The 21,282-nt window shown below is 45.3% G+C and overlaps 1 protein-coding gene across 1 annotated transcript in view; it reads right to left on the bottom strand.

Moving 5' to 3' along the window:
- LOC146335499 (WD repeat-containing protein 31-like) overlaps window positions 1–21,282 on the bottom strand; it is a 75,108-nt gene that overhangs the window by 31,341 nt on the left and 22,485 nt on the right. The window contains exon 3 of the mRNA XM_084822163.1: window positions 241–315. Coding sequence (XP_084678289.1) covers window positions 241–315 — 75 coding nt within the window. The remainder of the gene's footprint in view (window positions 1–240; window positions 316–21,282) is intronic.

Here is a 21,282-nt window from a genome sequence, read left to right as displayed (position 1 = left end):
GGCATGGGCTGCCCAAAAGGCTGGCCCTACTCCCAGAAGGGGCTTTCCAGAGCCTCAAGCAGCCAGGGAAGGGGCTTTCCCACGACGACTGGGTTCTCTGTGAGCTAGAGAGGCTGCCTGGGCTGAACCCGGCATGCAAAGCTGGGCACTCCCCCAGCCCCCATCTCTCAAGACAGGGGGCTGCCACTGCCTGGACGGAAGCAAAGGGGAGCGCTTTCTGCAGCTAGAACAGGCGTTTACCTTGGTAACTTCACGTTCGTGACCCACAAACCTCCTAACCACAGTGCCACAACGCCAGTTGTACACAACAACAGCCTGAAGGGAGAGAGGGAGAAAAAATACGTTGATAAATTCTTTAGGACTGTAGTAAAAATGTAACCTAAAAGCCATTGTATGTGTCTTAAGCAGCACATAGTACTGTAAGAGCTGCGCATGCCTGGAATGAGCAGACAGTAACCCTAAGATAAGGTTGCTAAGCAAACCGCTGGCAACCAATCAAAAGTAACACGCTGGCTGAGGAATGCAAGCTAAGTGATAAAACTGTAGCGCGGAGGTCGCCCAGGGTCGACTCTGCTTTGAGCGTGAGCTCCTTTGTCGAACTGTTTGCAAACAATAAAATCGAGTTGGACCCAGCCTGAAGTTGACTCTCCTCTTTGGGGCAAATTGGACTAGCCTCCAGGGGGCGAAACTAGCATTTTGTGCAACAAACTGACGAGCAGCCAGGAGTCCCTTGGACCACCCTGGGGTCAAACGACAGAACCGGCAAAGGTGCCTGTGGGGCGCGCCGGACCGCCTTTGAGGTCTGCCACGGCACCAGAGAACGGGGGTCTGGACACCCAGGAGGTTAAAGGCGTGGACTCCATTGATTGAGTCAACCAGGCTGAATGGGTCTGAAGAGACGGCACTAGGGTGTTGGGCAGAGTAAGTACTTGATTTCCCTTCTGTCTTTCTGTTTGAGTTGCCTTCGGAGCGTCTGAGGTTTGTCAGACTCTGTGCAAACGTCTGAGGTTTGTCAGGCTCCGTGTATGGTTTCAAACAGAGGTAGGCACAATGGGGGCGGGTAGCTCCCGTTTAGAAAGCTCTGCCACTCCCTTGGGATGCACGCTAAAGAACTTTAGCAAAGTCAAGCGTCTGAGGTTTGTCAGACTCCGTGTACTAAGATGTCGAAAGGCAAGCTGGTTACACTCTGTCAGTTGGAATGGCCAGCATTTGGAATTAGTTGGCCAGACATAGGATCCTTTGGTGTAAATCTTGTAAATGCTGTATATAAAAATGTGGTGAATAATGGGCAATGGGATCAATTCGCCTATATTGATTGTTGGTTGAATTGATGCGGAAAGAATCCCCCTTAGTTACAGAAGTGTAAATGTGTAAATGTGTTACTGGCAAAGGACCACAGGGGCAAGAGACCCCGGTGGTGTCTGAATCAAGTAGTGAGAGATAAATTTGCCTCAGGGAAGGTGAGGTTATCAGCATTTGGATGAGTGCCAACCAAAATCCACTGAAGGCGAGAAAAGGTTGAATATAAAGTTCAATATTGTAACGTCATGATGGTATGCTCCGAGGTGAAGCCCAAAGCCCCTGTTCCCCCCGATTCAAGCCCCACGGAAGGAGCTTGAAGACTGGGAGACCCTGCCCAAGGTGCCCTGAGCTCCCCCCAGTCTATTCGGTCTGTTGGGTTGGGAGGAGAAGTTGTCGGGGGAGAGAGGGGGCCCTCCAGAGACAGTTTGTCTGCCACCGTATCCAAGTTTGTTAGAAGAAGCAAAAGCAGTTGAAAAAGTTGCAACTTCTGAAGAAAGAGATTTGTTTGATGACTTAAAGACTGTGGCAAGATCAAGAAACAAAGACAGAGCAAGTTCTTAAAATATCAGGATCTGTGTAAGCTTATCTCTGTCAGCCTGCTCAGATCAGAGCCAAGGGGGACTTGCCTAACCCCCCTTCGCCGTGGCTGGTTTAGCCTTAGCAAGCAGAGAGGCTGGAAGGTGTCTGTGAGGACCTGACAAAAGAGTGAGATTTGCAAAAAAAAACAAGAAAAGCATCACAGCTGGAAAGCTGAGCAGCACTGCTCTGTTCTTATCTGTGGAGGGATCTAGAAGAGGTGTAAGGTTACACCTTCCCCATTCGAACTGATGAAGAGACACAGAGCTTTTGTTAAAAACATCCCTTCTTTATGGCCCAAAGCCTTCTTTGTTAGAGGCACTCTGCACATGGACTGGAACTTTAGACAGTTAAAGACTTGCCATAAAAAGTACTGTGAGGCTTGTCATAGCCTTAAACTCCCGTTGTTGTAGATTGTGTGTTTGTTTGTGATCAGCTCAGTGTACAGTTTGATTTGTGATTTCAACACTCAGATAAAAAGCTGCATTTGACTGAAAGAACTGGGTATATTTAGCCTTGAGAAGAGAAGACTGAGAGGAGATCTGATAGCACTCTTCAAGGACTTAAAAGGTTGTCCCAGAGAGGAAGGCCAGGATCTCTTCTCAATCATCCCAGAGTGCAGGACACGGAATAATGGGCTCAAGTGACAGGAAGCTGGATTCCAGCTGAACATCAGGAGAAATGTCCTAACTGTTAGAGCAATACGACAATGGAACCAATTACCTGGGGAGGTGGTGGGCTCTCCCACCCTGGAGGCATTCAAGACGAGGCTGGACAGCCATCTGTCAGGGATGCTCTGATTTGGATTCCTGCACTGAGCAGGGGGTTGGACCGTAAGCCCCTTCCAACCCTACTATTCTATGATTCTATGATTTCCAAGGCTTTGATTTCATTTACCCTAATGAAGCATACAGATACAAATTGCTAGAGATTCATAGACTACAAAGGAAACAGCCTTCAAAAAGTTCAAAGAGAAACTACGAAAGTTAGTTTCCCTTTAAAAAGGGGGCAGCAAATTCTCTTAACTTAAGAGGTGAGAGAGAGAGAGTCCCCCACTCTCCCGTGATACTTCTAAGCCCAGCTGTGTTTCTGAAGCCTAAGAAAGTTCCTGCCCCATGTGTTCCAGCTCTTTCTCAAAATCTGAACTGTTCTGACGTTCCATTTGCTCAGAGGCAAACCTGACACTCTGCCAAAACTCATGCAGTGTGGAGCTGCCGATGCAAAAATGGTGGCTTGGAACTCTTTCCACATATGAGAACGCCCTTCCCTTGATTTTAATGAGCCCTGACCATGCAGTCAGAGGAGCAGTATAATGGTTAGATCTGCTCCACCATGCCCTACTATACAAAACAAATGTTTTCCAGTCATGGTGTTAGATTTTAATGATATGAAAAAGGTATAAAAGAAGGCAGAAAAAGGTAGCAGACAAAAAGGCTTAAAAAAAAAGAAAGCTTATCCCAAATGTGTATCGTTGAGATTAGTAAGAAGATCTAAGCAAGCGAGTCTCTGTCGAAGCAATGGCAAACAGCCTAACTTGCAGAGAAAACAAAGAGTTAAAACTGGTGCATGGCACAGAGAATTTGAAACATGATTTGCAGAACAGGCAAGCCAAAAGATAAGTGTGCCTGTTACAAGAGGGAGGCTATAGTAGCCATAAAAAGGGGTGAAGCCCCCATATGAAGCTTTAACAAAAATATTACCCACTAGAAGTGGACAATTAAAATAAAAAAGGCTTTTCTTAAATTGAAGCAAGCCTTAATATCACTGCCTGCTTTAGCCTTATCAGACCCCAGATCATGAAGTTTTTAGAGCTATGGTGCACATGAGAGCACATAAAAAAGTGCCATTCCTGGAAAAAGGAAAAGGCAATGCTGGCAGCCACCATGGGCGGAGATATAAACAGCAGCTTGAGAGCACAGAAGTGACCAGAGGGGGGGGGGGCAGAAAAGGAAAGGGCCAACCGGGGCTCAATAAATGTGCGTATTGCCGAGAGAAGAGACATTGGAAGAAAGATTGTCCAGAGCTGAAAGAAAAAAGAGACTCACCCTGAAGGCTGCCAAATGCTGGCAGGGTCCTCCAGTGGGGGGGAGTCTAGCTGAAGGGCCACCACCCTACGAACAAACGCTCAGGAGAATCCCAAGGTAAAAGTAAGGGTTGGTGGCGAGGACTGTAAAGCCCTAGTAGATACTGGAGCCACATTTTCTATGATCCCTGTGAAGCCCCCCGGCAAGAGAAAGTGGAAAGCATGTAACTATAAAAGAAATTAAAGGGGAAAAAAACAACCTAAATTGCCCATGTGTAAGCCCCTCCTCACGAAGACTGGAAATAACATACTGGAACATGCCTTTGTAGTTTCATCTGCATACCTGGTTGCCCTCTTGGGGCAGGACTTGTTAACAAAACTGCAAGCTAAAATCTTCTTCCGTGATAATCAGATTGTAGTACAGCTGCCAGCAATGCAGGGCTCAAATTATCGAATGGCCCTTCAAGCAATCAAGATTGTGTCAGAGGCCAAAGGGACTGAGATTTTAGAGAATGTTAATCCATGTGTGTGGGCAGACAGAACCCCTGCCCGACCAAATGTATAACACAAATTAAAATCTTCTTTAAAAAGGGAGAGCCCTGTGTGCGTAAGGCAGTATCCTCTGAAAAAAGCCACCTGTGCAGGCTTGAAGCCGCTCATTGAGAAGTTCAAAAATTATGGTTAGCTAATAAAGGGATCATCTCCCTTTAGCACCCCGATTTTGAGTGCTCCCGAGGCAGATAGCACCTCCTTCAGGTTGGACCAAGACCTGAGAACTGTGGCTGACTGCCCTTTGTGCCTCAAAAATGATTCAAAGATGCTTGAGCCCCCAGCTCAAATGAGAAGTCGTCCATGCGCTTACTATCCTTTTCAGAGATTTCAAATTGACTTTTCAGAGTTGCCCCAGACTCATGGCTATCGCTACCTGCTAGTAATGATAAAAGCAATTGACTGCACCGCTCAGACAGTAGCCAAGATCCTGTTAAAAAGTAATCCCTAAGCTCTTGTTACCTAAAGAGAGTGAATCAAATCAGGGGCCCCATTTTGTTGGACAAGTGACGCAAGTAGTGGCCCAGGCATAACAAACTAACTAGAAGCTACACCCCCCTTGGAAACCTCAATCTACAAGTCGAGAAGATGAACCGCACCTTAAAGACAATGCTCATTAAAATTTGTTTAAAGATTAAGTTGAAAGGCCACAGGCCTTGCCAATCACCTTGACTCAAGTATGGTGCGCCCCCAAGAGAAGTATTAAATTGACACCTTTTAAACATTCCATAAGTGCCCACCTCGGATATTACCTATGGCTAATAGCTTAAATGTGAATTTAAAAGTAAAAGTTTTAAGATTCAAGGTTATGTTACTGCTTTGCAGTCTGTTTTGTTTTCAAAGGTTTGCGACACCGCACCAATCCTGGCCTTTAGATGCTCCAGTGCATAATCTCAATCCCAGCGATTGGGTGCTAATCCAGTCCTAGAAAGATGAACCACCTACCAAGAAGCAGAAGGGTCTGTTTCAGATCCTACTTACCACTCCCATTGCTATGAAAGTCACCAAAGAAAAGAAGTGGATTCATCACACTGAATAAAGGCATCACCTGCACCAGAGAGGGTCACACCGGAAGCTGACCCACCTGAAGGTCACCGTTAGAATAATGAACCCCTGAAAGGACTCAAGTAGCTCTACAGAAAGAGGGTGCTCTCGTTTCAAGGGTTCCTGATGAACAGAACAAAACTGAGTTCCAAAAGTTCAAAAAAAAAGTGTTTTTGTTCTCAACATTCTAGTAGCTAGAACAAAGGCGTCCCAGGCCTCACTTGCTGTTTAGAGAAAACCATCAATGCCACAGCAATAATAGTTTGCGCCTTTAAGTGCATAGTCCACCGCGGGACCAAAGAGAGTATAAATTTGAGAAAAGCCTTTTGAGGGGGGAATTGTAGTAAAAATGTAACCTAAAAGCCATTGTATGTGTCTTAAGCAGCACATAGTACTGTAAGAGCTGCGCATGCCTGGAATGAGCAGACAGTAACCCTAAGATAGGGTAGCCAGGCAAACCGCTGGCAACCAATCAAAAGTAACACGCTGGCTGAGGAATGCAAGCTAAGTGATAAAACTGTAGCGCGGAGGTCGCCCAGGGTCGACTCTGCCTTGAGCGTGAGCTCCTTTGTCGAACTGTTTGCAAACAATAAAATCGAGTTGGACCCAGCCTGAAGTTGACTCTCCTCTTTGGGGCAAATTGGACTAGCCTCCAGGGGGCGAAACTAGCATTTTGTGCAACAGGACCACTGGAGGAAGCAGTGACACTTATCAGCCTTTTAATATCTCCCTTTGTTTATTCATAAACTGCCCTTCATCCACAACGATCCCAGGGCATGTACACTGTTAGAAAAACAAATGCCATATAACAACAACGGCCATTTAATTATTTTTTAATATTACATTAACATCCAGCTTTTTTCCCCTCTTGCAAGGAGTCCAAGGCAGTTCTCACACGCTGCTCCTCTCCATTATTAAGATCCTCACACCGATCCAGTGAAGCAAGGCCGCATCTGCATGGCACTGCGAAGGCAGGCCTGACTAGGCCTTGTCAGTAGCTTGGTTCAGGCAAGGTGCCTGATGGGAGTGTGTGTGTGTGTGTGTGCGTGTGCGTGTGTGACCATTGGAAGGTAACTGTAACTTGCTCATAAGCAAGACATTCTTATCCACCAAAGTAACTCATCCCTAGAGATACGAAGGCCGCTGTGCTGATAAGACTGTTGCTGAGCACTATTTGGTTTCTGAGCATGTGTAGTGTTGTGGTAAAAGTCCAAAACAGTTTTGGACTTTTACTAGTTGTCTTTGTTCTCCAACTTTCAGTCTGTATAAATGCATCCTGTTTCATTTGGGAGAGACAGAGTTTGGCCTGTCTCTCCCATGGCCGTGATGTGCCTTAATAAATTTCTGACTGTTCAGCCTGACCTGCCTTGGATATTCCCTAAACAATGTGGTGCTGTGACTCAGATCCCAAATGCTGAGGAGAATCGAACCAATTTGGACCACCATTCACTGAACATGCCAGAAGTGCGCACCAAGGTAAGAGACCTTCAGAAATCTCTACATCTGGGACTCGGAGTGAGGCTGCCCGTGGGACGATTCTGCCTTGGCTGACGGGACACCGCCTTCAAAGAGACAGACAGTAATTTAAGCCCTTGGTAAGTTGGGGGGGTTGGTTTGCTTTTTGGGTTACAGAAGTTCGTGCCATATGGCGTCAGGTGAATGGGAGTTGCCTTGTGTGAATTGAGGAAAAGAGTAGAACGAGAGTTGCCTGGTATGAATTGAGGTAAAAAGGACCAGGGCAAATTATACTCGCTGGAACCTTGTGTGAGTGCGTTTTCCTTCTTCCCTCCGTGGTATGAGCCGGCCGGCAAGGCACAGACCTCCTGAATAAATAATTCCTGAACGGAGATTGCAGTGAGTGACCTGGCCGTTCCTTCACTCCCTGCCATGGCATGAGCTCCCTTGTCCGCGAGTGACTAACTGTGCCTCCAATTCGGTGGGAGTCCGTCTCTGACTGTACCTTGGCATTTGGCGGTGCCTTTTGTTTCACGCAACTTGTGGAGACCTCCTGATTGTTTTCCTGTGTGAATTGAGGATGGGGTCCGATTCTTCCAAAGAAATTCCACAGCCCCCAAACAGACGCCTTCAATGTACATGTACAGGAATTACAGACCTAAGACTTGCAAGTTTTGGACAAATGGAACTTCACCCATCCAAGCAATTTCCCTTGGTTGGGACCAGACGCATTGCTGGGTTCTTAAAAGATCCGGGGCAGAGGCCTGTAAGACAAATTTGCAGAGATATAGATATATAGATATATAGATATAGATATATATGGAGAAGACTCTTACGGGTCCCCTGGACTGCAAGGAGGTCAAATCAGTCAATCCTAAAGGAAATCAACCCTGACTGTTCATTGGAAGGACAGATACTGAAGCTGAAGCTCAAATATTTTGGCCACCTAATGCGAAGAGAAAACTCTCTGGAAAAGACCCTGATGCTGGGAAAGACTGAAGGCAAAAGGAGAAGGGGACGGCAGAGGATGAGATGGCTAGATAGCATCACCGATGCAGTGAATATAGACTTGAGCACACTCCGGGAGAGAGCAGAGGACAGGAAGGCCTGGCGTGCTATGGTCCATGGGGTCACGAAGAGTCGGACACGACTGAATGACTGAACAACAACAATATACACACACACACGCGCACACACACACGAGTCTAAGCGCACGTCTAATATGTGTGTGTGTGTGTGTGTGTGCGCAAGTGTTGTGTGTGCACATGTGGTGTGTGCATGCAGTGTGCTTGCGTGTGTATACAGATTATGAACATACATACATAAAAAGTGTGCACTGACACACACACACACCCTTCAACTCAAACCCTGATTCAGCATTTTGGAAAACATCCCGCTTCAGCTCTGGCCAATTCGTAGTTGGACCACTTCAGCTCAGCACCAAACCTGAGTCAATGTTTGGAAAAATGACTCTTTATGCTTCCTGTTGTCTACTATGGGAAATTAGAACAAAACTGTAACTTTCTTCTCCTGGTCAGAACTGGATGATAATTTCAGGCACAGTAGACCCCTAGAAGGGGATTTTTGTTGTTTATTCGTTCAGTCGCTTCCGACTCTTCATGACTTCATGGACCAGCCCACGCCAGAGCTTCCTGTCGGCCGTCACCACCCCCAGCTCCCCCAAGGTCAAGTCTGTCACCTCCAGAATATCATCCATCCACCTTGCCCTTGGTCGGCCCCTCGTCCTTTGGCCTTCCACTTTCCCTAGCATCAGCATCTTCTCCAGGGTGTCCTGTCTTCTCATGATGTGGCCAAAGTACTTCAGTTTTGCCTTTAATATCATTCCCTCAAGTGAGCAATCTGGCTTATTTCCTGGAGTATGGACTGGTTTGATATTCTTGCAGTCCAAGGCACTCTCAGAATTTTCCTCCAGCACCACAGTTCAAACGCATCTATCTTCCTTCGCTCAGCCTTCCTTATGGTCCAGCTCTCGCAGCCATAGGTTACTACGGGGAATACCATTGCTTTCACTATGCGGACCTTTGTTGTCAGTGTGACGTCTTTGCTCTTCACTATTTTATCAAGATTTGTCATTGCTCTCCTCCCAAGAAGTAAACGTCTTCTGATTTCCTGGCTGCAGTTGGCGTCTGCAGTAATCTTTGCACCTAGAAATACCAAGTCTGTCACTGCCTCCACGTTTTCTCCCTCTATTTGCCAGTTATCAGTCAAGCTGGTTGCCATAATCTTGGTTTTTGAGGTTTAACTGCAACCCAGCTTTTGCACTTTCTTCTTTCACCTTCGTCATAAGGTTCCTCAGCTCCTCCTCGCTTTCAGCCATCAAAGTGGTATCATCTGCATACCTGAGGTTGTTAATGTTCCTTCCAGTGATTTTAACTCCAGCACGTTGCATGATGTGTTCTGCGTACAGGTTGAATAGGTAGGGTAAGAGTATACAACCCTGCCGTACTCCTTTCCCAATCTTAAACCAGTCCGTTGTTCCGTGGTCTGTTCTTACCGTTGCTACTTGGTCGTTATACAGATTTATCAGGAGGCAGACGAGATGACTTAGTATCCCCATACCACCAAGAACTTGCCACAATTTGTTATGATCCACACAGTCAAAGGCTTTAGAATAGTCAATAAAACAGAAATAGATGTTTTTCTGAAACTCCCTGGCTTTCTCCATTATCCAGCGGATATTGGCAATTTGGTCTCTAGTTCCTCTGCCCAGGTTGTACATCTGCCTAATATGGAATTTGCCTTTTTCACAGCAGCCACACACTGGGTTGATATTTTCATCGAGCTGTCCATCACACCCCAAGATCTCTTTCTTGGTCAGTCACTGGTAGCTCAGATCCCATCAAGCATATATGTGAAGCTACCTTGGAGGTTCTACAACCTAAATTTGTCTTCCCTGCCCTCATGACTACATTTCCCCCCCCCTCTCTCTTTCTCTCTCTCTCTCTCGATGTAGCCAATTTGCAGTGAAAGCCTTCCAACTCAGGCAAGCCCATGAGGCTAATTGTTTGTGCTAAGGGGTCTGCCTCTTGTGTTTGATCAAAATGTAGATAAATAAATAACTTGCAACTCAAACATTTATAAATACAGCTTTGTTAGGATGAACCCGTAAAATGTACCAATTCTTCATTTTGTATTTTGTAATGTTGTTGTATTTTAATGAATTGTTGTAAACCACCGAGAGAGCGTCAGCTATGGAACAGTATAGAAATAATATAAATATAAACAACACAACAACAACAACAACCCTGCCGAAATCCACACAGGAAATCCAACAACAAAATACCCGGTATTGTAGAAGACCAGAGCAAACTCTTAGCCATCGCCTCGGTCCTCTCCTCCCGCTGGAGACAGTGTGGCCCCTCTTGCTGGTACTGGGGACCTTCAGTGCATTCAGCTGCAGTCTGAGCTTGCAGTCAAATTAGGGATAACCCTGGCCAATAACTCCAGAGCCATGTCTGTGGTGCTGAATTCGAGTCTCCACCTCTTTTTTCTGACAGGCTTCTCCTCTTCATCAGTGACATGGTATGCAGGTGCCTCATGATCCTCATCATGCTGGGAATTTTTATTTGAATAAACCAATACATAGGCAATGTGATGCACATAACACAGCACTCTGGAATGAAACAAATGACCCAACAGCAGCGCATCCAGTTTATAAATGTGTATAGACAGACAGATTTTAATATGTGAATACATTTATACATTTACGGATTTTCATGTGAAAGAAGTGCCACTGTTCGGTAGTTTGAACATTCCTTAGTGTTCCCGTTTTTTGGTATGGGGATATATGTTGATTTTTTCCAATCTGTTGGCCATTCTTGTGTTTTCCAAATTTGCTGGCATATGGCATGCATCACCTCGACAGCATCATCTTGCAAGAGTTTAAACAGTTCAGCTGGGATACCATCGTCTCCTGCTGCCTTGTTATTAGCAATGCTTCTTAAGGCCCATTCAACCTCACTCTTCTGGATGTCCGGCTCTAACGCACTGACCACACTGTCAAATCTATCCCCGATATTATTATCCTTCCTATACAGACCTTCTGTATATTCTTGCCACCTTTTCTTGATCTCTTCTGCTTCTGTTAGATCCTTGCGATAATTGTTTTTGTCCATATCCCTTTTTTGCGTGAAATTTACCTCCAATGTTTCTAATTTTCTGGAAGAGGTCTCTTGTCCTTCCTATTCTATTATCTTCTTCCGCTTCCGCGCATTGCTTGTTTAAAAGTAATTCCTTATCTCCTCTGGCTAACCTCTGGAATTTGCATTTAATTGGGCATATCTCCCCCTATCACTGTTGCCTTTTGCTTTCCTTCTTTCTTGGGCTGCTTCCAGTGTCTCAGCAGACAGCCATCTTGCCTTCTTAGCTTTCTTTTTCTTTGGGACATTTTTTGTTGCCGCCTCCTGAACAATGTTGCGAACTTCTGTCCATAGTTCTTCTGGGACCCTATCTACTAAATCTAGTCCCTTAAATCTATTCTTCACCTCCACTGCATATTCATGAGGAATATTCGTGAGCTCATATCTAACTGATCTGTGGGTCTTCCCTATTCTCTTGAGGCTGATTCTAAATTGTGCAATAAGAAGTTCGTGATCTGAACTACAATCAGCTCCAGGTCTTGTTTTTACCGACAGCATAGATGACCGCCACCTTTGGCTACAAAGGATGTAGTCAATCTGATTTCGGTGTTGACCGTCTGGTGAAGTCCATGTATAAAGTCATCTCTTAGGTTGTTGAAGAGAGTGTTTGTTATGCACAGTGAGTTGTCCTGGCAAAATCCTATCAGCCTATGTCCCGCTTCATTTTCTTCTCCCAGACCATGCTTGCCTGTAATCCCAGGTGTCGTTTGACTACCCACCTTAGCATTCCAGTCTCCTGTAATGAAAATAACATCTCTTTTTGGCGTATTATCCAGTAGCTGCTGCAGATCCTCACAGAACTGATCTACTTCTGCTTCTTCAGCATCTGTGGTTGGGGCGTATATTTGGATCGCTGTGATGTTAAATGGCTTACCCTGAATTCAAATTGAGATCATTCTATTGTTTTTTGGATTGCATCCAAGCCCTGCTTTAGCCACTTTATTATTAATTATGAAGGCTACTCCATTTCTTCTGTGGTCCTCTTGTCCACAGTAGTAGATCTGGTGGTCATCTGATGTGGAAGAATTGGATACAAATTTCAGGATTCATTGCTCTTTCAGAGAAGATCATGTCTGTCAAATTTCAGAATGATAGCCACAAGGGGTTTTGCGCCTTGACATTCTGAGGCCTCCAAAAGAGGAGATACTTATCTCCATATGTTCCTTGTGGACCACTGTTCTGAAAATTACAGACAATTAGAGGTGTCCCTCCCCTTCACTGATCACTGCCTTGTTGTGGCAAAAAGGCTTGCGTAACTCAGTGAAGCCATAAGCTATGACGTGCAGGGCCACCCAAGACGGACAGGTCATGGCGGAGAGTTCTGACAAAATATGGCCCACTGGAGAAGGAAATGGCAACCCACTCCAGTATTCCTGCCAACAAAACCCCATGGAACGTATCACAAAGCTAAAAGATAGGACACTGGAAGATGAGCCCCTCAAGTCAGAAGGTGTCCAATATACTACTGGGGAAGAGCAGAGGGAATTTCCAAGTAGCGCCAGAAAGAGTGAAGCGGCTGGGCCAAAGCCGAAAGGACACTCAGCTGTGGATGTGTCTGGTGGTGAAAAGATGCTGTGCTGTAAACACAGTAAAGTCCGATGCTGTAAAGTCCAATGCTGTAAAGAACAATATTGTCTAGGAACCTGAAATGTAAGGTCAATGAATCAAGGTAAGCTGGAGGTGGTCAAACATGAGATGGTAAGATTGAACATCGACATCTTGGGAATCAGCGAACTAAAATGGACAAGCATGGGTGAATTTAATTCAGGTGACCATCGTATCTACTACTGTGGGCAAGAATCCCATTTCAGTCGGGCTTCAGGCCTGGGCATTGGACAGAAACGGCCTTGGTCACCTTGGTAGATGATATGAGGAGGGCTCTGGATAGGGGCGAATGCTCCTTTACTGTTCTCCTCTACCTCTCAGCAGCTTTTGATACCATTGACCATGGTATCCTCCTGGACCGCCTGGAGGGGTTGGGCATTGGAGACACCGTATTGCGGTGGTTCCGGTCCTTCCTCTCCAGCAGGTACCAGAGGGTAGCACTGGGAGAGGAGGTTTCGGACCTGTGGCCGCTCCCTTGTGGGGTGCCACAGGGTTCCATCCTCTCCCCGATGCTACTTAACATTTATATGCAGCCGCTGGGGGCTATCATCAGGAGGTTTGTGGTGCAGTGTCATCAATATGTGGATGACACACAGCTCTACCTCTCGTTCAAATCTTCACCAGGGTTGGCCGTAGAATCCCTGTCCAAATGTCTGGAGATGGTGAGTAGCTGGATGGGGAGGAATAAGCTGAAGCTGAACCCTGACAAGACTGAGGCACTTTTGGTGGGAGACAAGAGGAGGCTGGGGGATGTTGACCTGACCATTGCTCCTATCGGTAGTACATGCCCTGGTCTCCTCTCGTGATCACTGCCTTGCTGTCGCGAAGGGGCTTGCGTAACTCAGTGAAGCCATAAGCTATGCCGTGCAGGGCCACCCAAGACGGACAGGTCATGGCGGAGAGTTCTGACGAAATGTGGTCCACTGGAGAAGGAAATGGCAACCCACTCCAGTATTCTTGCCAAGAAAACCCCGTGGAACGTATCACAAGGCTAAAAGATATGACACTGGAAGATGAGCCCCTCAGGTCGGAAGGTCGACATCTTGGGAAGGTCAACATCTTGGGAATCAGCAAACTAAATACAGGTATGGGCGAATTTAAGCATGGGTGACCATCATATCTACTACTGTGGGCAAGAATCCCTTAGAAGAAATGGAGTAGCACTCATAGTCAACAAAAGGGTGGGAAAAGCAGTACTGGGGTACAATCTCAAAAACGATAGAATGATCTCAGTACGAATCCAAGGCAAACCGTTCAACATCACAGTAATTCAAGTCTATGCCCCAAACACTGGGCCGAAGAGGCAGAGTTTGATTGGTTCTATGAAGACCTACAGCACCTTCTAGAACGAACACCAAAAAAAGATGTCCTCTTCATCATTGGGGATTGGAATGCTGAAGTAGGAAGTCAAGAAATCACAGGGATAACAGGCAAGCATGGCCTTGGTGTACAGAATGAAGCAGGACAAAGGCTAATAGAGATTTGCCAAGAGAACATGCTGATCATAGCAAACACTCTTTTCCAACAGCACAAGAGGCGACTCTACACATGGACGTTACCAGATGGTCAATATCGAAATCAGATTGATTATGTCCTTTGCAGCCAAAGATGGAGAAGTTCTATACAGTCAGTAAAAACAAGACCTGGAGCTGACTGTGGCTCAGATCGTGAGCTTCTTATCGCAAAATTTCAGCTGAAATTGAAGAACATAGGGAAAACCACTAAACCATTCAGGTATGACCGAAATCATATCCCTTATGAATATACAGTGGAGGTGAGGAATGGATTTAAGGGATTAGACCTGATGGACAGAGTGCCTGAGGAACTATGGACGGAGGTCCGTAACATTGTTCAGGAGGCAGCAACTCAATCCATCCCAAAGAAAAAGAAATGCAAGAAAGCCAAGTGGCTGTCTGCAGAGTTCCAGAGAATAGCAAGGAGAGACAAGAAGGCCTTCTTCAATGAACAATGCAAAGAAATCGAGGAAAACAATACAGTGGGAAAGACTAGAGATCTCTTCAAGAAAATCGGAGATCTCAAGGGAACGTTTTGTGCAAAGACGGTCATGATAAAGGACAAAGAAGGCAGGAACCTAACAGAAGCAGATGAGATTAAGCAGAGGTGGAAAGAAGACACAGAAGAACTATACAGGAAAGATCTGAATGTCCCTGATAGCCATGAGAGTGCAGTCACTGAACTTGAGTCGGACATCCTAGAGAGTGAAGTCAAGTGGGCCTTAGGAAGCATTACTAACAACAAAGCTTGCGGAGATGACAGTCTTCCAGCTGAGCTATTTAAAATCCTAAAAGATGATGCTGTTAAGGTGCTGCACTCAATATGCCAACACATTTGGAACACTCAACAGTGGCCACAAGACTGGAAAAGGTCAGTTTACATTCCAATCCCAAAGAAGGGCAACGCCAGAGAGTGTTCAAACTACCGTACAATTGCGCTCATTTCACATGCCAGCGAGGTTACCCTTCAAGGTTACCCTTGAAGACGGTTCGGAAACTGCAGCTGGTACAGAACGCGGCGGCTCGCCTGATTAAAGGCAGCCGCCGGCGAGATCACATCACTCCAGTGCTGAAGGAGTTGCACTGGTTACCAGTTGTTTTCCGGGCCAAATTCAAGGTGTTGGTTTTGACCTTTAAAACCCTATATGGTTCCGGCCCAGCCTATCTTAAGGAGCGCCTCCAGCAACACCAGACAGGCTGCTTAACAAGATCAGCCTCGGATGGCCTTCTCTCTGTCCCATCAGCCAGGACAGCTAGACTGGTGGGGACGAGGGAGAGGGCCTTCTCTGTGGTGGCCCCCACTCTGTGGAACTCCCTCCCTAGGGAACTCCGTCATGCCCCCTCTTTAATGAGCTTCCGTCGTGCATTAAAAACGTGGTTGTTCAGGCAGGCATTTGGGGTGGGTTAGGGTATTTTTTTAAAAAAAAAATTATGGTAAAATTTTATTGTTTTAAATTGTTTATGGTGGGTTGTACATCGCCCAGAGTGGCTGGGTGACCAGTCAGATGGGCGATTAATAAATTTAATAATAAATAAATAAGGTTATGCTCAAAATCCTACAAGCTAGGCTTCAGCAGTATGCGAACCAAGAACTACTGGAGGTACAAGCTGGGTTTCGAAGAGGCAGAGGAACTAGAGATCAAATCGCCAACATTTGCTGGATCATGGAGAAAGCAAGAGAATTCCAGAAAAACGTCTATTTCTGCTTCATTGACTACGCTAAAGTCTTTGATTGTGTGGATCACAACAAACTGTGGCAAAGTCTTAAAGAGATGGGAGTACCAGACCACCTTACCTGTCTCCTGAGAAACCTGTATGAGGGTCAAGAAGCAACAGTAAGAACCAGACATGAGAAATGCCAGGTTGGATGAATCACAGGTCGGAATTAAGATTGCTGGGGGAATTATCAACAACCTCAGATACGCAGACGATACCACCCTAGTGGCAGAAAGCAAAGACGATCCAAAGAGCCTCTTGTTGAGGGTGAAAGTGGAGTGTGCAAAAGCTGGTTTGAAACTCAACATTAAAAAAACGAAGATCATGGCATCTGGCCCCATCACTTCCTGACATATAGAAGGGGAAAAAATAGAAGCAGTGACAGATTTTATTTTCTTGGGCTCCAAGATCACCGCAGACGGTGACTGTAGCCATGAAAGTAAAAGACGCTTGCTCCTTGGGAGGAAAGCTATGGCAAACCGAAACAGCACAGTAAGAAGCAGAGACGTCACCTTGCCGACAAAGGTCCATATAATCAAAGCTATGGTTTTCCCCGTAGCAACGTATGACTGTGAGAGCTGGACTATAAGGAAGGCTGAATGCCGAAGAATTGATGCTTTCGAACTGTGGTGCTGGAGAAGACTCTTACGAGTCCCCTGGACTGCAAAGAGGTCAAATTAGACAGTCCTAAAGGAAATCAACCCTGACTGCTCATTGGAGGGACAGGTACTGAAGCTGAGGCTCAAATATTTTGGCCACCTAATGCAAAGGGAAAACTCCCTGGGAAAGACCCTGATGCTGGGAAAGATTGATGGCAAAAGGAGAAGGGGACGGCAGAGGCTAGATAGCATCACCGATGCAATGAATATGAACTTGAGCACACTCCGGGAGAGAGCGCAGGACAGGAAGGCCTGGCGTGCTATGGTCCATGGGGCCACGAAGAGTCAGACACAACTTAATGATTGAACAATAACAATAACAAGAGGTGTCCCTACATAAGAAACCAGCAAAGTTACAGAAGGATAGGTGCAGCAGTTCAAGTGGAAGGGGAGTTCTCCAATTTGGGGAAGGGAGTGAATTGCTTTCCCTTCCATTCACCTCTTCTCCAACAGTTTTTGAGAATGAAAATGCACAGGTCATTAGAGGTGTCCCCCAGGCAAGAAACCTGCAAAGTTTCTGAAGGATAAACATGCATGCAAATTTAGAATGACTAGAATCTATTTACATTTCACCAAAGTTAGCAACAGGGGAACATGTGTGGGAAGGTGATACAGCACTCATGTCCTGCTTGTGGGTTTTCCTGTGGGCATCTGGTTGGCCACTGCGTGAACAGAATGCTGGACTAGATGGACCTTGGTCTGATGCAGCATGGCTCTTCCTATGTTCTTAAATACTGAGTACCTCTAAGCATGTGCAGAATGTTTTTCTTTCATCACTGGGCACTAACATTCTCCCCCTACCAATTCTATTCCCCTCCATGCAATCATCCCTCCTCATCCTACCACCCTCCAGCAACTCTTCATAAAAACAGATGTCTTGTTTCGTGCAACTCTTCTCTACTGCCTCCTTGTTATTGCCAAGCTCTCATTGTATCTTCCTCCTCATAACTTCATTTGTGCCAAGACTTCACCAGGATTCAGCCAATGAGTCTGTTTTCAAAATTAGGGCTAAGTTATGGAGAAACTCTGAGCATGTACTAAGTGCCTTTCCCTCACCACTGAAGCTAGAGTTCATGCAAAAAAAAAACCAAAGCCACAAATGACAAAACATGCATAGGACTGAGGTGAAAGGGTAGTCAGTTCTTTAGATGGAATTGGGTAGGAACTGTGTTAAGCTTGCAGTACCATGCTCACAACTCAGGACTTATTTCTGAGTAAACATGCAGAACATCAAGGCACAAACCTCTCTGCAAAAGTAACTTGTGCTGGAATCCTATGCACACTTTCCTGAGGAAATTATGATTTCCATAATGGGACTTCTCAGCAGGCATACATAGGATTGCATAAATTAGTGTTGCAGAACCCAGAGTCAGAGAGACCACGGAGTGAAGGAAAAAGAGATTCTTTATTTAACGCGCGGGCTGAAGGCTGGAGTCATTTCCAAAGAGCCAGAAGCCCCGAAATACATCAGCACATTGTTTTTATAGACATTGTGACACATATGAAACGGCTCCTCCTCCCCCTCCCGTGTGGGGTTGCAGTACTCAACATTTCTTCTCCTAGCACCATTGTTTATAATACAAGAACTGGGTTATAGGGTAGCCATGATAAGGAGAGAACAAAAGAGAACAGCAGAGAACAAGATATACAATTGTATGACCTTTGACAAGATAAGGAATTCCTGTGTCTCGTCAGCTTACAACAATATATTCAAGGGAGAAAGAGCTCAGCAAGAACATGAAGCATGAGACTGCATGAGGCTACTTAGTCTGACCCCCGATATGGCTGCTACATTCCCCCCTTAAATGCATAATTTCATTACAATTATAGCATTTCTGATAACCATACAAAGCTTTTTGTGACATACATATTACATATTACTTAGCCTCTTGTTGGGCTATTAGAGCGTAGAGGGCAGCAGTTTTACTAGCTGAGACATAAAACAGATTGGTTAAACAGCGCATAAGACAAGGAACGCAGAGACATAACAGAACTTTTATGAACAACACTGGTAGAATTAGGCTGAACAATGCTTCAAGCCAGCTAAGATCTGGAAGCTAAGGGGTTAACTAATTGAGCTAATTGTTTTGTCTTATTGTTTTGTTAGCTACTATATTGTGCAGCTTGTTGATCTGTTCATCTACAGCATTGCCATTATCAGTTAAGTTAAAACAACAGAGCTTTTGGTGTGTCTCACAACTTAAATGATGAAGAAGGAAGAGGTAATCTATACCAGCTCTATTTTCTAGAACTGCACCTCTTAGATCACACAACTCTTTATTTAACAATGACATTGCTCTTGAGGTGGCATTTATGCTTTTGGCTAAGCTGCAAGCTAACCGGCTGATCTCCAGACCATCAGCCAAGGCTAAACCTGGAACCCCAACCAGTGACATTGCTAAGGCCAATTTTTCCGAGTCAGAATATAACTGCACATGACTATTACAATTTTTAGTTAGTTGGAGTGCTCGAGGCTGCCGTCGACGGATTTTCTCGGGCCACAGGGGAAGAATTGGCACCAGTTCAATTGGCGACTGAAGCTACATGGGTGGTTATTAGACAAGTTGGCAGGAATGAATGACCAAGTGCGGGAACCACATGTCTAAAACCATCCATGAGGCAAAAGTATGTGGGCATCATTAAAAGATATGTTTTGAATTTTATTACAATGGAAGGGGGCCAGGGATAGCTTTATATTTTCTGGAAAAATTTTGGCAATTAAGCATTCGAGCACACGTAGCATTTGTTTCAGCAATGATGGGGGTGCGTAGAGTGAACTCTGTAGGGGGTAGGATCTTTGCAACCACGCCCCAATTAGCATTTTGGGAATAAGTTAAACTTACACCATAAACTCTTAACATGGTATCTTTTTGAATTTTCCTAGGATGTCTACAGACAGGTATTGGGCAAGAGCTAATAAGCCTGTTTGCAGGTATATCTCTTAGCAAACAAAAATGTTTTACTCTCGTGATGTTAGCCAGGTGAAGCCAGTAATTATCAGCAAATCACTGGGAGAAACTTCTCCTTCCAGGCGCAGACCCCCCCTTTTTGCACCTTATTAAGGAGACACAATGCAACACTACTAACACTACAACACGCATGTTTGATCTTCTTTGGGATCTGACCGTACGCCGGGCAGCTATTCACCTGGCAAGCTGCAGCAGGGTCTAGTCCCCTTCTTCAATTCTCCAGCTGCAGGTCTGACCGTACACAGGGGGACAGTCTCCCGGTGTGTCCACAGTAAGGTCTAGCCTGAGTCTTCTTACTGCTTTTTCAGAATGATTTTTAAAGGATTTTCAGGATTTCTGTTTACAGTCTACTCTCCCCCTCTCGCTCTCTTGACTCGTGTCTAATGTATCCAGGGTTTAACTCCAGCTGCTTTCATAGCTGCGGGGGTGGAAAGTATGACAGTTTTCAGTCCTCTCCATCTGGGAGTCAAAGGGTTATTTTTCTCTCTTTAACTCATACTTTAACTCTTGGTTGGAAAGGATGAACTTCTGAGATGGGAATGGCTTATTTTTTAAGACAAAGCGACGCTGGGCTTGAAGAACTTTGCTCAGTGTTTGGACTTCTTGTTTAAGGCTAACGTTTGCTTGCTCTTGATGCCGCTCCAGTGTCAATTATGAAGTCAATGTCACGGCCCCTCTCAAGCTGTCTCCCTCTTCACCCATTCTGGCCCCTTTGGTTTTCTCCTTTGTATTTATTTTATTTGGGCATTCATGCCACTAATGTCCATCTTGTCCACACTGGGCACACTGGTTCTTTTTTAAGAATCTTCTCCCTCTGCCGGGTCTTCTTTCTCTCCTTGCCCACATCTTCCTGGGCCTCTGGGTAGAGGGGGGTGTACTGGCGATAGGCATCTGAAAGACGCTCCAAGTACGCTCTGGGGCCTCAGTGGCACCTTGCAGCACTTTAGACACTTTGGTCATATTAATTGACTTCTTCATACCTGCTTTCATGGCTTTTAACAGCAGGGTTTGATACTGGGTGAGGCGCTCTAGCCCCACTTGTGTTTTGGGATTCCAGCGGGGGGGGGGGGTTACTTACAAGGAGACTTTATTGGGTAACTTACAGCACACAGGCGTACTTAATGGTTGGATCAGACAGCTTCTCTGAACCACGAGCTATTGGGCTAAATGGGTTTTATACCATACATGTTACCCATGAGGCAGCACAACACTAGCAAGCATTTTTAGCATAGGCTAGAAGTGTTTGGTTCTCAGGCACCGCTTCCTGTAAACAACTTCGCTTCCCAAAGTGCTTGATAACACTTTTATTCATTAGTATGCAAAGACAAATTTTTTCTCTTTCTTTTGCTTTCTTTTTCTTTGCTGATCTGCCTGTATTGCAGATCATGTTTCAAACGTTTTACATAAAACTTTCTGCTCCATGCACCAGCCTTGTCTCTTTGTCTTTTTCAAGTTAAACTTACTTAAACCTTTCTGCCTTACACTAGTCCCAATGACACACATTTGGGATAGGCTCTTCTTCTCTTCCTAGTTACATTTTCTTCATTTTGAAGAACTATTACATTATTGTGGCTACTTTATCCAAGGTAATAAGCTCCAGGCACAATTAGCTGCTTTTAATTTACCCTGGGGGCAACTATGGCCACGCTTCTTCTCTACAAATGTTTTTTTTTCTTTGCCTCTTGCCTCCTCTTTCTTTTTTTTTTCCCT

The sequence above is a fragment of the Heloderma suspectum genome, chromosome 15 (genome assembly GCF_057233095.1).
Source record: "Heloderma suspectum isolate Gila_16-S chromosome 15, 16-S_ref, whole genome shotgun sequence".
In the NCBI taxonomy this organism is placed as follows: Eukaryota; Metazoa; Chordata; class Lepidosauria; order Squamata; family Helodermatidae; genus Heloderma; species Heloderma suspectum.
Note: the sequence above shows the minus strand (reverse complement) of the source record. Positions and strands in the feature narration are given on the sequence as shown.